Source organism: Vulpes lagopus, chromosome 16 (assembly GCF_018345385.1).
Source record: "Vulpes lagopus strain Blue_001 chromosome 16, ASM1834538v1, whole genome shotgun sequence".
In the NCBI taxonomy this organism is placed as follows: Eukaryota; Metazoa; Chordata; class Mammalia; order Carnivora; family Canidae; genus Vulpes; species Vulpes lagopus.
This window is the reverse complement of record NC_054839.1, coordinates 59070122-59093720: the sequence shown is the minus strand read 5'-3', so window position 1 is coordinate 59093720 and position 23599 is coordinate 59070122. Positions and strand designations below refer to the sequence as shown.

General features: G+C 33.7%; 1 protein-coding gene across 2 annotated transcripts in view; it reads right to left on the bottom strand.

Annotated features, from left to right (window-relative positions):
* FNDC3A (fibronectin type III domain containing 3A) overlaps positions 1-23599 on the bottom strand; it is a 171503-nt gene that overhangs the window by 122525 nt on the left and 25379 nt on the right. For both annotated transcript variants that reach the window (XM_041730968.1, XM_041730969.1), the window contains exon 2: positions 18756-18893. In XM_041730968.1, coding sequence (XP_041586902.1) covers positions 18756-18854 — 99 coding nt within the window. In that variant the 5' untranslated portion in view covers positions 18855-18893. The remainder of the gene's footprint in view (positions 1-18755; positions 18894-23599) is intronic.

The window sequence follows — 23599 nt, the reverse complement described above, 5'->3', positions numbered from 1 at the left end:
TTTATGGATGGAATCAATCTTGCATGTATAATTTAATCTTCAACTCTCTACCCCAAAGGACGCGCAATTGCATTCTTCATTGTAGATTAAGACTGACACTGTCAGGTCTGAGAAGAACAAAGGACTTCACAATTCTATTTCTGAAATCCAGTAGAGGATTTAGTAGACAGAGAAAAAAAATCAGCCCAAAAGTCAAACATATATTCATGCTTTCCAATATTTACAAATGTATTATCTTGGCGATCATCTTAGTGTGCTTAACTGCAGTAACAAAGTACCACAGACTGGGAGGGAACAGGGCTTAAACTGAAATTTGTTCTCTCATAGTTCTAGAGGCTAGAAGTTCAAGATCAGGTGTAACAGCCTTCTGAAGGCTCTCACTTTGGCTTGCAGATGGCTACATTCTTCCTGTGTTTTCACAGTCTTCCCTCTAGGTATATTTGTTCTTATATCCTCTTATTAGAAGGACACTGGTAAAAGGGAGAATTCTATTGGATGAAGGCCTGCTCTAATGACCTCATTTTACCTTAACTAGCTCTTTAAAGACCTTATCTCTAAATATAGTCATATTCTGAAATACTGGAACATATGATTTTCGGGGAAGGCTAAGGAACATACAATTCAACACAAAACAGCAACCCCCGGATTATAGGAAGTACAGGAGAAAAATTCTCTATAATGCCTAATCCTTTTCCTGGTTTTTTGTTTGTTTGTTTGTTTTTAATTCAGCTGCTTCTTCACGCTTGCTCAACAGTGCCAACTTAATGAGGTTGAGAGTAATAATAAAAGGGAAAATCCTTTGGGCCTTGTACCCTTGAATAATAGTTAACATATCTTTAGCCAATGTAATTTCCCAATCCATGACTGAAGGCTTCCAAATTAACCCAATACTCACAGGGTTGTTTTGATGACTAAGTGAAGTAATATATGTCAAAGTGCCTAAGACAGTAAATGACATACGATAAGCACTATCTGTACATGTTGAATATTGTTATTGTAAGCACCAAGGTGTAGTTCTTACAAGTATTTTTGACAGTGTACAACTGTCACTTTTAAGGACTTGCCCCCAGCCTAGAAGAACTTGGTCAATTTACACGTAAGACACGTAATATGCCCACAACACAATGTTTAAGAGACTTCTCCTGAACTAGTCTGGCAACTGCCTGCCTCTTTCCATTCCTCTTGTACAGACCCTGCAGCTTTCCAGTTACCAACCTGCTATACTCTCAACTCAGGGTTCCATGGTCAATGGCTTCTCTTTCATCTCCTGGTCTGTGACTTACTGACTACTCTCTAGCAGGACACCTGATTCAGACCTAAGTTTCTGCTGACTAATGTCTTCCTAGAATGACTCTGTGCTTGAGGACTTAGGTCTATAAACAGAAATGGCTTCTTCAGGCAACTCTACCTATGCCTTCAGGATAATGATGCCGAGAAGCAGAGTTAAGTTATTCCTGTAATAAGGCCCCTGGTACTTTGCACATCTCAGCAGGACACTTAGCATATGACTGTATTCGTCGTTTACGTGCTGTCACCTCCACTACATGAGCCCTTCCTAAGACTTTGATCTATTTATTTTTATAGTTATAGAGGCCATAGAAGTTGAACAAATGTTTGGTGAATGAACAGCTCTGTCCATCTCTAAATAACTCCTAATCTTTTCCTCTGGCTTTGAGACCAGGGCTAGATGATACAAACTTTCTGTAATGATGGAAATGTCCTATGTGCTCTCTGGTATGCTAGCCCGTGGCTACATGTGGCTACGTTATATGGCCTCTGCATGTACACAAGTGCTACTGAGCATTTAAAATGTGTCTAGTGAAAATGATACTGAATTTGTAATCTTAAATACTTTTAATTAATTTAAATTAGTGGTTAATGGCTAACATATTAGGCAAGGACCATGCTAGATTTTGCCAAGTTCCAAAATTACTTTTCAAACTACTTTCTGAATTTGTCTTGATAAATTGTAGGTACCTCAATCTTATTATGTCTAAATTTGAAATAATTATCCGACTTTCCCAGGAAATTAAGTGGAGAAATACTTTTCAGCTAAATATACTATCAATTCACAAAAAAGTCTGAATTACTTACAAAGTGTCATTAAATTGACTTGATTGTAAGACCTTTGAATCAAGCTTTATTTGCATTTCACTAAATTCTGTCAATCTGTAGATACACTGGCTGATGTAACGTATTTCAGCAAAAGTCTAAGACTGATGTTTGGAAATAAAAGGACAATTATCAAATTACTGAATTGAGTTTAGTTTTTAGTCTTACGAAGGATAATAACTTGCAAACCTAATTAAGAATATACGCCTGACATTACCATATAGACAACTGAGATCTGTCAACCATCTACCCACTTAATTCATTTATTTGGTAAATAATTAATGAGTACCTAGTATATGTTAGTTTGTGGAGTTGGGGGTACAAGGATGAATCTATGAGACAGTACAATTACAATACTAAGAAGAGTACAAGGTATAGTATATGTGATAATTAGAAAATATTTGTAATTTTTTTTCTGTTTAGGCTCATTTGTCTTCATAACTGCTTTTTAGAAATAAAGGTACTGTGACAGAAAACAAAGAGAGATTTACAATCAGGCACTTCTATATTCAAATTCTACTTTATAACTAAATAAATGTGTGGTTTTTTAGGCAAATTATTTAAACTCTGTGAACCTTAGTGCCTTCTTTTCTAAATTGCAGTGCTTTTGAAGGATTAAGAGAAACACTTTAGGCAGCCCGGTGGCTCAGCGGTTTAGCACCGCCTTCAGCCTAGGGTGTGATCCTGGAGACCCGGGATCGAGTCCCACGTCGGGCTCCCTGCATGGAGCCTGCTTCTCCCTCTGCCTGTGTCTCTTCTTCTCCCTCTGTCTCATGAATAAATAAAATCTTTAAAAAGAAAATGTTAAGAGAAACACTTTATGTAAAACTCCAGTACCTGACATACAGCAGAACCTCAAAAATAACAAGTATTTCCTTTAACTCCAGTACACAAAGAGAATCCTAATTAATCATCTAGATTATGTGGAATATTTCATTTCCTGGCAATGGTTAAAAACATGAGGTAATGTCTCATACATAAAAATATATGGACAATGTATGCACATTATGTATATATACAGGTGTGTGTACATACACACATATACACATCTCTGTATCTACATATGCAGCTAATGAGTGGTCTCTCCCTCTACTTCAGAATGGCTTGTAAAGAGATATATCTTTTCTTATTGAGCCTAATATAAAGGATTATATGTGCACAAGCGCGCCATGTATCCCACTGAACATATATGTGAAGGCTGGCAAAAATTAAAACTTGAGTTTCTAAAGCCAGTTCTATTAAAAGGTCATATTTAAAATTTTTCCATATTAAATAAAAGTATTCTAAAGAAAAAGTATACAAACTTAAAATAGACTATCACTGTTGATTCAAATTTCCAAATGTCATTATTTGGGTTTGCATGTCCATATATTTTTAATCTTTCTACTATTCTTAAAAAACTGGCATTCAAAGTTAAGTCCGAGATAGTATAACAAATAAAAGTTGTTGAATCACACTGTGTTGTACACCTGAAACTAGTGCAACGCTGTGTGTCAATTATGCTATTAAAGAAAATACAAAGTAAGCCCAAGCTATCAAGATTACCCAAGGGGATAAATATAACATCATTAGCTAAAATTGTGTGTTGTACTTTGTTAAAGTATTTTCATGCTTATCACTTAGTCATTTTAGGACTGAGTTAAAAATATGCATAGATCCTTCATACTGATTATACCTGAACAATAACATACATTCCTTCAACATAAATACTCCCAGTATGAACTGCCTACATTTGAAAAGGAACTACTTTTCAAAATAAAGTTTATAAAGTTTACCTTAAATGCTGACAGTCTCCTCACAGAACACATTTTCTTACATGAATTGCATCAATATACTGAAATCAATTCATTATGTCCATTAAAACTCAAACACTCAAGTTTTTATACTGAGTTTTAGAATTAAAACAATAAGAAGTATTGAACTCATAAGATCTTACAACACAACAGGACCAAGTCAAAAGAAGTTGCTGAAGTAATTTGAAATTTCAAAAGTTTTATGATGACAATGTTATATGGATAACAAACACAATAAATTACATAAAAAGTGTACATGTATAAAATATAGTCATTTCAAAATATTAACAAATTAAAATATTATTACTGAGAATACTCTTTAAAGATGAATGCTAATAGTGCTTGCAAAAGAGTTATGTTTCTTTCAAGTATCTTACAATAGTCTATATAGCTTTCCTTTTTCCTAATATACCTTCTGAAAATTTCCAGTTATAATTTCACAAAGAGTGTACTTTGTTCATTCTATGGAGTCATAAACTGGAATTCTATATTCAAATTATAAAGACTTACTAGTAATACACAGAAGTCACAAAGACTCCATAAATTTTAATTTAATGGTAAATACTAAAATAACAATAAAGGAAGCTATAGGCTAAAATAATTTCATTTATATATAATTTATGTATTTAAAATATTAGTCTCCTAATAGTTTTAACTACAGAGTTGTAAGATTTTTTTCATTTAAAGCAGAGTTTGTTTTTTTTTTTTAAATACAGTTAACTACAGATTTAATAAAATTATTTTAGGGCAAACACAGTCAGTAATTTTAAGTTTACCACAAAACCAAAAGTTTGTAGCTCTTTAAAAAACAGTTATTAGTTTTCTAAGTTTATTTTTTAGTGACCTCTACACCCAATGTGAGGCTTGAACTCATGACCCCAAGACCATGATTCATATGTTCTTCTGACTGAGCCACGCAGGCACCCCAAGTTTGTTGCTTTTATTCTATATCAGAATCTGTATTTTTTTTAAAGTATCATGACTTTACTGCCTTAACATATAAATACATATGTTTCAAGTATAAAATATAAAATCTAATTGAAGTGGTAAAGCATAAACATGCTCATCTAGATAAGCACTAAAGCCACTTTTAAAACCTTAGGATTTTAGCCTTGTTACATTCTCTTTAATTTTCTCATTCACCCGCTGCTATTATAACTACCAAAGGCTGCTCTTAAAGAGTCAACAGTTTCTGTTCTAGGTGTTCCAATTTGTTCCAATACTAAATATTAACATAATCTTTGTCTGCAAAGTTGGACCTCAGATTGTCCTTAGTCTAGTAAATCAACCTTTTCAAACACCATTCTAGGAAGCATTTTAGAGAATTTTATAGCTTGTGGTGAAAATACACGTGTAGAGGTGGGATGTTAAAGATACAATCAATTATCTGTATACTCATCAATACCTACACCTCAAACCTTGCTTTCTAACAAATTGGCAATGCACAATTAGCTTCCTGTTGTACATGAATGTATCAGGTTACCACAGCAACTAAATTAACAAAGAGCTGCAGTAGCATCTGCTTCTGGATCATCTAAAATTAGTTGAAAAGTTGGAATTTAAGAGTATGCTATTTCCAAATACATTTGATTTTAAAGCTATAGTTTTGGTTATGTTATTTAGTTTTACTCTTGGATCTTTACTCTTGGATCTCTATCAGTCTATCTACAGTTTATAAATACTGCATGTAGATACATATCTCTAAGGGAGTAGACAGTGTCACTATGCAGATAATTTAATATACAGTTAGAAATTATTTACCTATCAATGCTTTAATTCTTAAATAGACTTAAGAGATTTATCAAAGATTTGTTAACAGTCTTATAGTAATAATTTACTTCAAAAAATAGTAATTTACTTCTGGATTACTAGCAATAATATTTATATTACATATACACATACCTAAAATATGAAGATGAGTTTAAATATATCTTTAGTATTTTTTGAGATAACTTATATACCATAAAATTTACCCTTTGACAGACATAATTCAGTGGTTTCTAGTACAGAGTTGTATAACCATCACCAGAGTAAATTTAAAAACTTATTCATCATCTTGAAGAAATTTTTATTGACTTTTGTGACAGGCTTCTTTTACTTAGCCTAAAGCTTTTGAGGTTCATCCAAACAGTTGCATGTACTGAAGTATTACTTCATTTCAGTTTAGGGCCAAATAACATTTCATTGTATAAATATATCACATTTTATTTATCCATTCGTCTGTTGATGGACATTTGGATTGTTTCCACCTTTTGGCTATTATGAATGAATAATGGTGTACAAGTTTTTAGATGGACATGTGTTTTTATTTCTCTTGAGTATATACCTAGGAATAGAACTGCTAGGTCATATAGTAACTAAGATTAATTGAATAACTGCCAGACTATTTTCCAAAGTGGAGTCTCAGTTTACATTCCCACCAGCAGTGTAAGAGGATTCCAATTTTTCCACATCCTTGTCAACACTTGTTACTATCTAACTTTTTGATTCTAGCCATTCTACTGAATTTGAAGTGGCATCTCACTGTGGTTTTGATTTGCGTTTCTCTAATGATTAATGATGTTGAACAACTCTTCATATGCTTATTGGTCACATCTATAATTTTTTTTGAAGAAATTACTATTTTAAACCTTTGCCCATTTTTAAATTGGGTTGTCATTTTATTGGTTTCTTATAAGACTTCTGTATATATTCTCAATATGACCTCCTTTTCAAATAGGTATAGGATTTGCAAATATTTATGGGTCATCTTTTCAGTTTCTTGACAGTATCTCTTGAAATACCACATTTTTCAATTTTGGCAAGTACACTATATTTCACTTTTTCTTTTATTTGTGTTGTTAGTATCCTATCTGTGAAACTTCATGATAATTCACTATCATGAAAGCATGCCCCTACATTTTACTCTTAAGTTTTAAAGTTCAGTGCTTATTTTAGATGTTTGATTTAATTTTTGCATACTGTATGAAGTACAGGTCCATCTTCATGCTTTTGCATGTGGATATCCAGTTGTTTCAGCACCGTTTGTTAAAAAGTCTGTTCTTTTCCCACTGAATCATCCAGGCATCCTTGTGAAATTCAACTAACTGTAAATGTAAGAGTTTGTTTCAGGACTCTTAATTCTATTCCACTGATCTATCGTTATGCCACTATCACAGTCTCGATTACTGTGGCATTATATCAAGTTTTAAAATTAGAAAATTTTGAGTCCTCCAACTTTGTTCTTTTTAAAGACTGTTTTGGCTACTTTGAGTCCTTTGTATTTCCATATGAATTTCAGGATGTACTTGTCAATCTCTACAAATATTCAGCCAAGATTTTGCTTGAATCTGAACAATTTAGATAGTGCTGCCATCTTACTATTAGCTGCCATCATAACAATCTTAACATTATTCTATGATTATGATATTTCTTTCCATTTATGTCCCCCTTTCAACAGTGCTTTGCAATTTTCAGTGTTCAAGTTTTATACAGCTTTTGTTAAATTTCTTTGATGTATTTTCTTTTTGTACTATTATAAATGGAAAGGTCTTCTTAATTTCATTTTCAGATTTCTCATTGCTAGTTTAGAAATACAATTGATTCTTCTATAATGTACTTGTATCCTATAGCCTTGCTGAACTCATTAATTCTACTAGTCTTTAAGCGGATTTTAGGATTTTCTTTTTACAAGATCATGTCACTGCAGAATAAAGAAAGTTTTATTCTTTTTCCAATTTGGGTGCCTTTAATTCCTTTACTTGCTTAATTTGCCTTAGCTGGAATTTCCAGCATAATGTTTAAAAGTAGTAAGAGCAGGACATTCACGTCTTATTCTTGATCTTAGGGAAAAAGCATTCAGTCTTTCGCCATTAAATATGTCAGCTGCTGCTGCTGCTGTTGTTGTTTTTTAATAGATGCCCTTTATGAGATTGAGGAAATTCCCCCATCTAGTTTATTTGTATTTTTTTTATCATAAAGGGGGTTGAACTTTGTCAAATTTTTTCCTGAGTCTATTGAATAGATGACTACATTGTTTTTGCCCCTTTTCTATTATAGATGTATTAGACTGACTACTTTATGTATGTTGAACCCATTCTGCATTCCTAGACTAAATACTACTTAGATGTGGCATATAATCCATTCCATTACACTGCTGGGTCTGGCTTGCTAGTATCTTGAAGATCCTGTGTCTATATTTATAAAGAATATTGATCTAGTAGTTTTCTTATGTCTTTGGTTTAGGTTTGGTGCTAATTCTTCCTTAAACATTTAGCGGGGGACGCCTGGGTGGCTCAGTGGTTGAGCATCTGCCTTTGGCTCAGGGTGTGATCCTGGGGTCCAGGATTGAGTCCTACATCAGGCTCTCTGCATGGAGCCTGCTTCTGCCTCTGCCTCTGCCTCTCTCTCTCTCTCTCGTTTCATGAATAAATAAATCTTTTAAAAAAATCGGTGGTATTCATCAGTGAGGCATCTGGGTCTGGGATTTCCTTTGTGGAATTTTTTTTGGTTATGAATTCAATCTCTTTACTTGCTATAGCTCTATTCAGATTTTTAGTATTTTTTCTTAAGTTAATCTTGGTAGTTGAATCTTTCTAGGTATTTGCCTAGTTCTATTTGCATATAATTGTACACAGTATTCTCTAATAATCCTTTGTGTATATATAAGATCTGTAGTAATGTCTCTGCTTTCATTCTTGATTTTAGTAAAGTGAGTCTGTTCTTCTTTCCAGTCGGTCTAAAGGGTTGGCAATTCTGTGATCTCAACGAATTAAGTTTTGAGTTTGTCTTTTTTACCCCCTAGTTTCTTAAGGTTGGGTTATTGATTTGAAATCTTTTTGTTAACATAGGCTTTTAAAGTTATAAATTTCCATCTTATGCCTTAGCTATATCCCATAAATTCTGGTAGGCTGCTCTTTTGTTTTCATTCATACCAAAATATTTTCTAATTTTCCTTTTGATTTCTTCCATTGGTTATTTAGGAATGTACCGCTTAATTTCCATGTATTTCTTAATTTCCCCAATTCTATTCTGTTATTGATTTCTAATTTTATTCTATTTTGGTTACAAAATATACTTTATATTATTTCTCTCTTAAGATTTATTGATTTTTGTTCTATGGCCTAGCATATAATCTATTATGAATAGCAATCCATGTGCACTAGAGAAAGCTGTAGATTCTGCTATTGGGTGGAATGTTCTATAGATGTCTGTTAGAGCTGGTATGTTTACAGTGTTGTTCCAGTCCCCTATTTACTTATCTTCTGCTTAGTTGTTCTATTCATCATTGAAAGTCTAAAGTGTCCAATTACTATTGTTCAATTGTCTCTCTGTCTCTTCAATTCTGTCAATTTTTAATTCAGGTATTTTAGGGCTCAGTTGTTAGGTAGAGAGTGACTCTTATCATTATAAAAGGTCCTTGTCTCTAGTAACATTTTTGTTTTAAAGTCTATTTGTCTGATACAAGTACAACCATTCACCTTGCTACCATTTATATTGTATATCTTCTTCCATCTTTTAAATTTCAACCTATTTGTGTCTTTGATTTATGATTTTTTAAGAGATTTTATTTATTTGTTCATGAGAGACACAGAGAGAGAGAGAGACAGACAGACATACACACAGGCAGAGGGAGAAGCAGGCTCCATGCAGGGAGCCTGATGTGGGACTCGATCCTGGGACTCCAGGATCACGACCCGGGGTGAAGGCAGGCGCCCAACTGCTGAGCCACCAGGCGTCCCTGTGTCTTTGATTTAAAGAGTGTCCCCTGTACATCCAGCATACAGATCATGCGTTTTTATCCATTATGTCAATCTCTGTCTTTTCACTGTCCTGTTTAGTTCATTTAATGGAATTTCTGATAAGGTAGAGTTTACATCTGACATTTCGCTCTTTGTCTTCTTTATGCAATTATGTCTTTTTTATTCCCCAATTCCTCCATTACTGCCCTTTATTTTATTAATTAATTAATTTTTGGTGTTAAATATTTCTAGTGCTCCATTTTAGTTGTTTCTTTTTACTGCATTTTTTTCTTTCTTTATTTTCTTAGTGAATGTCCTGGGGATTACAACAAACTTAATTCATAACAATCTAATCCAATTAATTCCAATTTCAATTGTATATAAAAACTTTGCTTCTCTACAGTTGTGTCTTCTTTCTGCTATATTTATATCCTTACACATTATAAGCCAATCAACATAGTATATTAATTATTGTTTATTGTACATATTTTTGAACCAGACAGAAGAATTAAAAATAAAATATATTTATACTGTGTTTTGAGTTGACCTTTGTAGTTGCTTTTACTGGTGCTCTTTACTTCATATGGATTCTTTTGTCTTGTGAATAGTCTTACTGAATGAAAGCAAGGAGTGTTGAAAAAGCATTCACTAAACATTCCTATAAGCCATTCCTAACCATTTCTGAATTGCTTTATTAGTATCAACTGAATCACCATATACCTAGAACTAAGTGTTTTCAATTTCTGAATTTAAACTCAACTTCCTTTCTTAACCCAAAGTGACTTAGACTAGGGATCAGAAGACAGATTCTAGGGTCAACTCTGCCACTAAATGTGTAACCTTGGATAACCTAGGTTAATGGTGAGCTTTTAGTTTTTTCATGTGTAAAAAGGTGAACTGGAATTTTTTTCTATAAAAAAAAAAAAAAGACGTTTTCCCCATTACTTCCAGGTGGTATTCTCTAAAACCTCATTACTTTAATGCCTGATGGGAGTGTAGAGAGAAGTCAATGCTTTTTCCTTTTTTGTTTTTTTTTAAGATTTTATTTATTTATTCACGAGAGACAGAGAGACAGAGGCTGAGACACAGGCAGAGGGAGAAGCAGGCTCCGTGCAGGAAGCCTGATGTGGGACTCGATCCCGGGACTCCAGGATCACACCCTGGGCCAAAAGCAGGTGCTAAACTGCTGAGCCACCCAGGGATCCCCATCAATGCTTTTTCTAGTATTCCCCCACTCCATTCTACTTAACTGTGTAGTTAAATAGAATAATATTTCCCAAGGAAAATCATTCCATTGATCTACTTTGTAAACTTTATGGACTACCTATTGCTTATTATCTCAAATCCCAAATTAGATCATGTAAAACTCTTTATTGGGGGATGCTTGGGTGGCTCAGCGGTTAAGCACCGGCCTTCGGCTCAGGGCATGATCCCTTACAGGAAGCTTGCTTCTCCCTCTGCCTGTGTCTGCCTCTCTCTCTGTCTCTCTCATGAATAAATACATAAAACCTTAAAAAAAATAAAACTATCAACTATCCTATCTGTAATGTCTAAGCTTGTGTCTTTCATTTCAACACAAAGAGAAGAAGAGAGTATTATTATCTATCAATTTCATGGAGTCAATCAGATTTACCATGTTGCCAAATGTGCTTCAAATGCTCTTCGGAAAGAGACATACAAGTTTACAGATCTTTTTTTTCCACTGAACTTGAGATATATCTTTCTTATCCTTAATATTCTTAATATATATGCTGAATCCACTACCAGTATATCGCATTATTTTGTGAGTTTGTTTTTTTTTTTAGTTTATATTGGTGGCATGTTTTACATATCCCTTTCTAATGTGTTATTTTTCCCAATATTTTACTTTTGAGATTTATCCACAGTATAAATTCATGCAAAGGAATACTGGTATATACTATTCTAGTATCCCATTGTATGAACCCTCCAAATTCTTTCATTTCTCTACTAATGGATGTACATATTATGTCCAGATCTTTCATTACAAAATACAATGAACTGTATTGTACATGTGCCCTTATATACATGTATAAGATTTTCTGTAGGTTAAATATCTAAAAGTCTATAGTTAGATTTTAGATATGCACTTTTTCAGCTTTATTAAATACTGACAGATCATTCCTCCAAAAAAGTTGTGCCAGTAGTGTATAAGAGATTATACTGATTACAGCCTTTCTATATTGTCGGTCAGATTTCTTAATATTTTACATCTTCACTGAGGTTTTAATTTGCATTCCCTCCTTCAAAACATAGCTCCAACCTCCTTTCTTCCCTAAAACTTTTCATTAGTCCCATGAATTACCCCCAAGAAGATAAGGTACTTTGTATATAGGTAGTATGTGGCCAACTTTGTAATTAACATTAAATTCTTTTCTTTTTAGGATTTTATATTTATTTGAGAGAGAGAGAGAGAGAGAGAGAGAGAGAGAGAAAGCAAGCACAAGGAGGGAGAGCGGGCGAGGAGGGTAGAGGGAGAGGCAGGTTCCCTGAGCAGGGAGCCTGATGCAGGCCTTGATCCCAGGACCCTGAGATCATGACCTGAGCCGAAGGCAGATGCTTAACTGACTGAATCACCTAGGTGCCCCACCAATTTTTATTTTCTTGAAAATAGGAAGAGATATATACTTTAAAAATGAACAAATGAAATATTGGTACTAGTAAGAATACGATTTTATTGTTTTACACCAAATATAAATTCCAGTTCATTTACATATTCTGAACTTTTCTTATTGATATTTTAGGAAGCTTTTTATTCTTTAAATGGACTACCTGAAAATTTACATCCAATTTATAAATCCGATCTTATGTCTTACAACAAGAACCAAGCACGATAATATTATGCACATAGATAACTATCGGAGTGAGTTGATTTTGTAAGTGCGGCATAGCTTACTATCAGTTTTTAAAAATATGTGCTTATAAAAAATACATTAATATAGTCAAATTTCAGATCTGTAACTAGTGTGTATGGCTTTTTGTATCTCTAGGTAAAAGTTATTAATTAATACTGAAATTTTTAAACTATTTGACTTTCTCATGTAACATCATAAAAAGTGGCATGGTACAGACATTCAGGAGAAACAAACTCCAATGGGAAAGAAGAGATTGGCTTAATATTTAAATCCTGACCTTTCTAAAAACCTTTAAGAATGAGGATTTAGCAAACATTTTGTTTGCCAGGCAAAGCTACAGAGCAATTAAAAAACTAATTTGGGCCATGAAATTTTTAGGATTAAAGGTCTGGATTAGAATTCTTGGCCCCAAATTTTTGTCACAAAGGTGTGAGCTATTATTTTAGAATCTCAGTAATCTCACCCCTAAGGTATACTAAATGTTTATAGTTTGGTCAGAAAAGGACTTGGCTCTGTATCTGAAACAATGCAAGGGCTCAAATGGTAGCTATTATTTTTATTATTTTTTACTTACATATCCCCCAAACACTTCAACTGAAGATCTTTCACATTCTCTCAAACACCAAACCTGCTACTTCTGTTTTCCTTATTCTAGAAGATTTTATTATTTTTCCAAACATTTGCAGCTTCTCCCTAGGGATGGCATGGTTGACCATGTGACTTGCACCGAATAATAAAACATGGATGGAGGTCAACATGTAGTTCACCATTATCTCTGCCATGATACCAGCAACATTCTACGTAGAGGTTGGGTCTCAAGTGAAAATTATGTGGAGTACAGCGACAGATAATCTGTTAACAACAGTTAATATGAGCAATAGCCTTTTGGTAAATTATTGAGATTTACAGGCTATTTTTAACCACGAAGTAACTGCCTATCCTGACTGATAAGATTTATCTTAGTGAACATGGCCTTTTCATCCACCTAAATATTCAAAGGGAGTCTGGTAAAATTCTTATCCTCTTTTGGTTTTGTTCTATGGCCAGTTTCATCAATTCTGATCAATTCTACCTCCCTAATATGTCTCAAATTATGCATTAGTAATAAGACCTTAATCCAAGTTTTCTATTTTATCTATTGCTACAATATTTTCTTTCTCCAGGTCTGTTCCCCTTGAACATTTTAGTCTGCATTAGTAAGATTAATATATATTTTTTAAATTTTTATTTATTTATGATAGTCACAGAGAGAGAGAGAGAGAGGCAGAAACACAGGCAGAGGGAGAAGCAGGCTTCATGCACTGAGAGCCCGACGTGGGACTCGATCCTGGGTCTCCAGGATCACACCCTGGGCCAAAGGCAGGCGCTAAACCGCTGCGCCACCCAGGGATCCCTATATTTTCTTTTAAATACGTCAAATGCCTATCATAATTTTAAGTGCTTAAACAGTTCTTATTAAACTTATAAATGTAATAAAACTCAAATTTTCTTAAACACCTTACTACTGGCTAAATAATAAATATATACAGACTATCTCAGTAATAGCAACACTCATTTCCAAATATTAATAGCATCAGTTTGATTTACTTCACCATTTCTACACTTAAGTCAGAGAAAACTCTAGGCCCCAAAGGGCTTCACTGATTAAGTTCTACCATATATTCAAAGAAGGTATCTGAGTTGTATTTTTTTAAGATTCCACATTTAAGTGAGATGATACAGTATTTGTCTTTTCTGTTTGACTTACTTAATATAATGCTGTCAAGGTCTATCCATATTGGGGCAAATGGCAGGATTTCCTTCTTTTTTATGACAGAGTAATATTCTACTGTATGTATATATGTGTCTACCCACACCACAGCTTCTTTACCCATTCATAGATTGAAGGACACTTCAAAGATTGTTTCCATGTCTTGGCTACTGTAAATAAATGCTGTAAATAATGCTGCAATGAACATGAGGGTGCAGATAACTTTTTAAGTTACTGATTTCATTTCCTTCAGATGAATATCTAGAAGTAGAACTGCTGATCATATGGTAGCTTTATTTTTAATTTTTTAAGGAACCTCCAGACTATTTTCCATAGTGGCTGGACCAATTTATAGTTCTACCAACAGTGCACAAGAGGTTCCCTTTTCTCTGCATCCTCACCAACACTTATTATTTCTTGTCTGCAATAGTTATTAAAACTAGCCAATCCTAAGCTGTTACTCTACCCTGCTTTGTCTTTCCTGCAGGAACACCAATGATGGCTTTTGGGCTAGGCTTTTCTCTTGCTCTGCCTCCAAATGAAAACCTGAAGCTTTCCCTGTGGTCTAGTGTAGTATTTTGTGCCCCCATTCTTTTAGGCAACATAAGTACAAAAATTCTTTCAATGGCAGTAGCCTCCTCATGTTATTACCCAGTCATCTCCATAAATTAAAAGCCTGCAGGTACAAGTGAGACAATTACAAAATAGCAGTAACAAAAAGATTAATGAAATGGAAAAGATTCTGGGGGAAAGAAAACCCCAGACAGCCTGAGTTTTGACAGATCTTAACCCAAAGTTTAAATGCATTCAATCCTTTTGGATGATAAATAAATAGAAATTACAGAAGGTAAACTTAAATTAGGAAACTGCTGAAACACGTAAGAAACCAAAATACCTGAACTTTTCTTTGGATGGTAACAACAGTGAATAGAGCTGGGGACATTCAATGGTGCTTAAAGCTCAAATTCTTTAACACAGACGTGGAAGTTATAACAGGGCAGCTAAAGCACTCACACATGCTTTATCTTCTCTATCAGTAGAGGACAAAATCTCAAATCAAGCACATGCTTGAGAATGCAAAATGGTACACCCACAGACCCACCCTCTGTCATTTTGGAAAAAAAGCTGGCAATTTCTAATAAAGCTAAACACAGCCTTACCATACAATCCAGAAATCATATTCTTAGGTATTTACCTAATTAAGTTAAAAACTTATGTCCATCCCAAACTCTACATATGAATGTTTAAAACGGCTTTATTTATAATCGCTAAAAACTGGAAAGAATCAAGCTGTCCTTCAATAGCTGAACTGATTGACAAACTGGTACATTCATCAGTGAAGTATTAAATCACAAAAAGAAACTGTCTAGACCATATTGCTAAATGAAGAGAAGCTGGTTGAAAAGGCTACATCCTGTATGAATCCAATTAAATGACATTCTGGAAAAGATAAACATATAGGAACAATAAATAAATTAGTGGTTGCCAAGGTTAGGGGAGTTGGGAAAAGGGGGATGGAGAAAGGAATGAATACACAGGGAGATTTTTAGGGCAGTGAAGTTATTCATTATGATAATGTAATGATGATATATGACATTATACATTTGCAAACCCGTAGAACTGTATAATACCAAGAGTGAACCTTAATGTAAACTGTGGAACTTAATGAATATTGGTTTGTTAACTGTAATAAAAGTACCACACCAATATAAAATGTTAATAGGGAAAACTGTGTGGTATAGGTGGTATGAAAGAAATTCTCTGCTCAATTTTTCTCTAAACCTAAAATTGCTACAAAAATAAATTGTTAATGAAAATGGGAGGAGGAATGACAATTCTACAAGCACAAAACACGGTTCAGATGCTGCCACTCAAAAAGAATGATAAATGTCTATTACAACTTCCCTAAAAGCTGTATCAGTAGCAGTGATGTCAGGTGGGATTCTTATATAGCTCATGAGCCAAAAGACCCACTGTGTATAATATGACATACTACCAAATACAGAACCAGAAAATATTGACAAAGTGATCATCTAAAGGGCCAACTGTAAGAAAATTAATTTGATCTCAAGAAATGAAACAGAAATCATCCCATAATATATTCCCAAGAAATAGCATAATATTCCCAAAAAAAGTCAAGACATAGAACACTCCATTATCCTGATTTTTAGATCATGCACATAGATGATTTAGCCCTCTGTCAAGAACTGTCTTTTAGCAGGCACCAACCAGGTGGTATCATGTATCCACAGGCAAGATCTAACTTGTCATGCTTGGCACACCAGTTAAGTTCCTGAATTAAGACAAGGAAATCTGCCTGTTATCAAGTTTATTAACCTTTCACCTCTGTTATCTATTTTTTGTTCAGTTTCTCACATTCAATCATAGCTTTTAGTCCATTGTCCTTAGGATGTATCCTTCATAACTATCTCTTAGTTTTTTGATCTCTTAGTTTTTGGTCACTATTAACTGTCTCTACTGATTTAAGACCTGACTCCTGACTGGCATATCTATAGAATTTCCTCAGTCTTTTTAAAAACATTTACTGAATGCTTCAGTTCAGACTCAGCAAACATTTACTGAGCTCCTTCAAGTTCATTTCACCTTCATAGCCACAGCCACTCTAAGAAGCCATTACTACCTCCATTTTATAGAGAAAGATACTCAGAGAAGTTAAACAACTTGTCTTAGGTCACCCAAGTCAAATCTAAATCTACCAGTCAAGTCTAGTTAGTGCTCCTTCTATCATCTTTACCTCTCTCCCCGTCAAACTGTAACACAATTTGACATTACTAGCACACTGTGCTAGTTAGAATCTAAGGCTTCACTTCACCTTCTGACCTGTTTTTCAAATAGTAACTAAAAACAGATCCCCTAGATCCACTGAGCAGCCCCACCCCCACCCCTTCAAATCCTGCTCTGGTAGATTCTTCTATTCCCAACTCGTTTCTCTAAATCCATCTATACCACTACTGTAACACAGTAGCGCTCTGGTGCCCTCAAGATTTCAAGAAAAATTCTACCAATAGAATCTTCTTTTGGGGGAAAGGAGAGAAATAAGTCAGGAGCATCATGGTCTTATGTCAGTCTGTTGTCTTCCCTCTTATAGACCATAAGCTATAGCAACTAGATCAATGAACTGTAATTAACTGCTCAATAGATTCTTTTATGTGTTAAGTTATAAAAAACTTGAAACCAGTGATCGGCTTGATAACTCAAGACACTCTCAGAGGCTCAAAGTAAATAGATACCTGCCACATTCATTATTTTTGCAGAAAAAAAAAATCTTAACAGACTTAACTTTGACCATAAAAAGCAAGTTTAGTGAAATGAACTTGCTGCTAAAAGCTATCCAAGCACATGTGAAAACTGAAACCAAGATACATTTTTCATGCCACTTTTATACAAACCAGCAAAGTTCAGAACCCAAGCCAACTGTTCTTGATTTTTCAATAGCAAAGTTAACAAAGTAACCTATTAATCTTGTAAGCAAACCATAATTGCCCACTACAGACAGATACTAAGTTTGTAAATTAATAAATTTTTTTTTTAATTTCCCAAGGAGGTAGAAGGAGTAATGGTTAGGAAAGCCCTGTGTAATCTTGAGATTATCTAAACCTCATTTTGTTTCATCTGCAAAATAGGGACAGGTATATGCCTCAGAGGATTGTTCAAAGAATAAGATCATGAAGTTCCTAGCACAATGTTTTCTATACAGTGAGCACTCAAAATGTTCCATCTTCTCGTTATTATTCATTATGTCCTTAGTCTTGATGTTTCCTCACTTATAATATTAAAATCTCCACCATGTAAGGCAGCTGTGAGAATTAAACATAGTACTTGATACATCATAAGTATTTATGAAAGCCCATCATTCCCATCCCATCAGCATTACTGGGGGAATCAGGAATCAAATAAGTACAAAGCTACATTTATAAAGCCATGGGTTGGAGAAAAAATATATCAGCTCTCAGGAATTATGTATTTGCTTTTGGGAGGGGGAGTCTGACACAATTTTATTATTGTATAATGTACACACAGTCATTTAATCACATAATTAAGTCATGATTATATAATGATTTGAAATAATGATTTATAATAATCATTAAAATGAACGGTTAAACTTAGTTAAAAACCAACCAGGGACTAATACACTGCCTAAAGCAAAACAAAAACAGCTTTAATGGCAACTAAAGATACACACAAGAAATTTAAACATTAATTAGTGAGACATTTTAGAAGCAACTTCAAAACAGTCTCATTATTTCATTGTTTTATGAAGCCAAAACAACATTTTGAACTGGAGTTTAAAAGATGAATTAACAGGAATCCACTATTGTGAAGTTTCACTGCTTTAAATTTTGCTTTTATTTCTATTTGCTTTTATTTCTATTTCTATCTATCCACTATTGTGAAGTTTCATTGCTTTTACATTTTTAAATATTCTTCTGAAAGAAATACACATGTAATGTAAGACATAAGGAAATAAAAATTTCAGTTTCCTTACCTGTTGTGTCCCATCTGCACTTACAATAGGGGCAGACAGAAGAGAAATATCACTACTTAAAATCTGAGCTGTATCCAGTAGTGGTGGATGTTCTGCCATTATCAATAAGACATTAATATACTGGATAGCCTTCCAATTCTGAAAAACAAAAATATATAGCCATCTCTGTGTACATCCTTAAAAATACATTAAAATATAATACATTCAAGATCTGTCTCATTCTCTAACCTAAACAGATATTGCTGTCAAAGAAAATACATTTCTTACAACTTAACCAACTGCAAGTCAGTGTAGGTAGGAAACTAAGATATATTAAGGTCAATATATGGGGCCCTAGGTAGCTCAGTCAGTTAAGGGTCCGGCCCTTGGTTTCAGCTCAGGTCACGATCTCAGGGCTGTGCGATCCAGCCTTGTGTTGAGCTCTGCGCTCAGCAAGGAGTCTGCTTGAGATTCTTTCCCCTTCCCTTTCTCTCCAATTGTGTACCTCTCCCTTGCTCATACGTTCTCTAAAATAAATAAATAAATAGATAGATAAATAAAATCTTTAAAAAAGTAATAAATAAAACCAATATACGAGCAGCTTCTATTTAAATTCCATGTCTGTCTTTATTCCTCCCATCTCTATGCAGTATTTATTTAATCACCACTACTCTAGCTAAATACTAGATAATATTTAGTATAGGATAGACTGTAAAATGCAATGACTGAGTGAACAATTCTATTACTATTTTTTCTATGAGTTGAGAAGGTGATTATGAAGACACAATCCCCTCATCACCTTTATCAGTTCAGTAACAATTCTATTACTATTTTTTCCATGAGCTGAGAAGGTGATTATGAAGACACAATCCCCTCCTCATCACCTTTATCACCTTTATCAAACTACACAAGAATTGTGATTTGTTACTGATTCCTCAGGCAGAGCAAAACAGTAGAAAACTTTGCTCAGGACTAGGAAAAAACCCTTCAAGTTTCAAGTTTTAAGCTCCGACACTGGTCTTCTGTCATTCTAGTTTTACTATTCTTAGTGACACCTACTTTAAAATAAACCATATCATTTCAGCAAAAGCACATACATTTAGAAGTCTTTAACAACAGACACAGTGTCACTTAGATAAAAAGTAAAAGACCTGATATAAGCAAATTATGGTATATCTACCATATACAACATCGGCCAATAAAATGCCAGCTAATTACAAGTCAAGCTGAACATAACTGAGCTCAATCATAAATTTTACCAAATTTGTACTCAAGAACAAAATTACAAACATTTTTGGATGGTGGCAGGATTCTAAAATTCAGTAGTATCAAGATGTTTAACTTTTTTAAGATATTAAATTCATGTTATTTAATTTAGAATCTTGAATCTTTGCAGAAACTCTCATACAGGCTGATTTAACCTAAAAACAAACGTATTTAGATAAATAAAAATTGCTGTAAGATTTAAAAAAAAATTCAGTACAATTATCTACCTCAAGATTTTATATTGAAGACTACAGCATGCATTATTTTATATTTAACTATTGCATAACAATGCATGTCATTAAATACACGATAATGTTATAATTATGTACATATCGAATATACATGCTTACATTGTTTTAATATGTACATATAATATACAAGTAAACATATACATATGTACATACACACATGTATAACATACATAAAAATGCAAATCTAACTTCTGGCTTAATCTGTATTGCTGTATGCTTAAAGTGAGAAAATCAGTGAGTAAATTGTATAAAAAAAAACCTCACTCTGTGAATATGTAAAAAGTTATAACACAGGAAGAGTCAATGTATTATTTTCCCTCTTGTATGTCAAAGAAACATTCAGGGAAGCTAACAGAATTAACCAGAGAAAGTTTACAGATAATTCATTTTGAAAAATTAGTAAACTAAAAAAAAATAACAACCACTGAACACTTTTCATTTTGTCATTACATTGTTTGTAATTTTATGTAATGTCTTTAGCTAAAACTGCAAACCACCATTATTACTTGAATTTTAGAAAGTAATGTTGAAGATAATAACCCTAATTTGGTTTCAAGAGGTGAACTGGAAGTTTTACAAATACCAACACAAATTTCTTCTGAACCTCTAGTTAATTCAAAGTACCATTATAGATTGGGGTCTGAAGCCACATGCTATGTTTTAACATCATTTCACTTAAGGTGTTATCTCTATTTTTATTCTCTTTAAAGCTCTAAATCATCAGAAGTTTCATTTATGAACTGCTTTCTTGCATGGCTATATCCATCACACTATATGCAAAAGTTTTATTTAAGCTTGCAAATTAGAAACTACAGCCATGCAACCAAAACGATGCATTTAGAAACCTAAAAATTTCTTTACTCCTGTGTAGAGAACACTGACAGATTTTTTTCCCATTAATTTCTTCTATTTCTGTTACTCCTACTTCCTACATTTTCATCTTATGACTACAAACATTTACTTGCTTTAGGTTATGCATCTTTTTAAAAAATGTAATATTTGATACATATGCAAAAAAGAGGAGTGATGTGATGCATTTGCATTTAGACAGGCCTCTGCTAAATTGATTTAAAAAAAGAACAGCAAAATCCCAAGAGACTTGAACATGCTCTTCATAAAAGTGGAAATTCACAATAAACATATGAGAAGATTCTCAAACTCATTAACTATTAGAAAAAAAGCTAATTAAAAATCATAATGAAATGCCTTCATATACTCACAAGGATTATAAAAATGAGAAAGACTGACGATATTAAGTATCAAGGAGGCTATGGAGCAACTGGCACATTCATGTGGAATGGAAGGGAAATTCATAAACTCACTTTAGAAACTACTTTGATATTATTTACCAAAGTTGAACATATAAATGTTCTACAACCCAGTTATGATCCAGTTATTAGACTCCTAGTCTATCAAAAAGAAATGCATGCACATGTGCACCAAAAAAAGTACATGAAGGTGTATAAAGCAGCACTATTCTTTACTAGGCCTAGACTGTAAGCAACTTAAATGTCCCTGCACAGTAGATGGTAAATTGTATCTAATTCATCCAATGGACTACTATACAGCAATGAAAATTACATGAACTAGTGAACAGGAAACAACACATAAATTTCACAAATACGATGTGAATGAAAATAGACACAAAATACATACAGCACAACTTTATAAAAAGTTCAAAACAGAATAAGAACCAATCTATGGTGTTTAAAGTCAGGATAGGTGACTATCTTTGGAGAGGAAGGATGGGAACTTGGGAGGGGCATGAAGTGCTGGTACAGTCCTATGTTTTAACTTGGGAGGCTGTTATGTGATAATTACCACCGCATTATGAACTGAGCTGTATACTGATATGTATGTACTTCTTTGTATTTACTTCAAGAAAATTCTTTTTAAAAGTTAAAACGACCACATGGTCATCTCAATTGATACAGAAAAAGCATCTGAGAAGAGACACCATCCTTTGATGATAAAAACACTCAACAATCTAGGAATAGGAGGAAACTACCTCAACATAATAAAGGCCACAGATGAAAAGCCCACAGCTAACATCATGTGCAGTAGTTAAAGACTAACAGCTTTTCCTCTAAGACTCGGAACAAAGAAAAGATGCCGACTCTAACCAAATCCATTCATAGTATTGGACGTAGTATTGAAAATCCTAGCCAGGGCTATTAGGCCTGAAAAACAAATAAAAGGCATATGAATTGGAAAGGAAGTAGTAAAACTATCTCTATTCACACATAACATAACCTCATATGTAAAAAAAACCCCTAAAGAGTCCATTAAAAAGCTGTCAGAACTAGTAAATTCAGTAAAAGTGTGTGATAGGAAATGAACACAGAAAAATCAGTTGCTCTCTATACATTAACATGAACAATCTAAAAGAGAAATTAAGAAAACAATTCCATTTAAAGTAGCATCAAAAAAATAAAATACTAAGGAATAAATTTAACCTAAAAAGTAGAATATTTGTATACTGAAAACTACAAAATATTGCTAAAAGAAATTTAAAAAGACACAAATAAATGAAAAGCATCCTATGTTCATAGATTAGAAGATTTAATATTGTTAAGAAGTTGAGACTTGAGGGTTCACTGCAATCCCTATCAAAATGTCTATAGTGTTTTTCTTTACAGAAATAGAAAAATTCATTCTAAAATTCCTACAGCATCTCAAGGGATCTCAAAGAGGTAAAACAATTTTGAAAAGAACAAAACTGGAAGACTCAAACTTCCTGATTTCAAAACATATTACAAAGCAACAATAACCAAAACCTGTTTACTGGCATAACAACAGACAAATACACTATCAGAAAAGAATAGAGAGCCCAGAAATAAACTTCCATGTTTAGGCAAATGATTTTTGACAAGGTGCCAACACCATTTAATGAGGAAAGGACAGTTTATTTAACAAATGGTGATGGGAAAACTGCATATCCACATACAAAACAAAGAACCTGGATTCTTCTACCATATATAAAAATTAACTCAAAATGGATTAAAAATCTAAGTGTAAGACCCAAACTATATAAAGCTCCAAGGAAACAGGGAAAAATATGGGGCATGGCAATGATTTCCTAGATATGGCACCTGAAACAAAAGCCACAAAAGCAAAAATAGACATATGGGACTATATTAAACTTGAAAACTTTAGTGCATCAGAGTACACACTTAATGGATTGACCTAAGGAATGGGAGAAACTATTTGCAAACTTAGCTCTGGTTGCTACAGAATACCAAACACTGGGTGCCTTAGCCAACAGACATTTATTTCTCACAGTTCTGGAAGCTGGGAAGTCTGGGTGCTGAGATCTGAGATCTGGGTGCTAAGGGCCTGCTCCTTGGC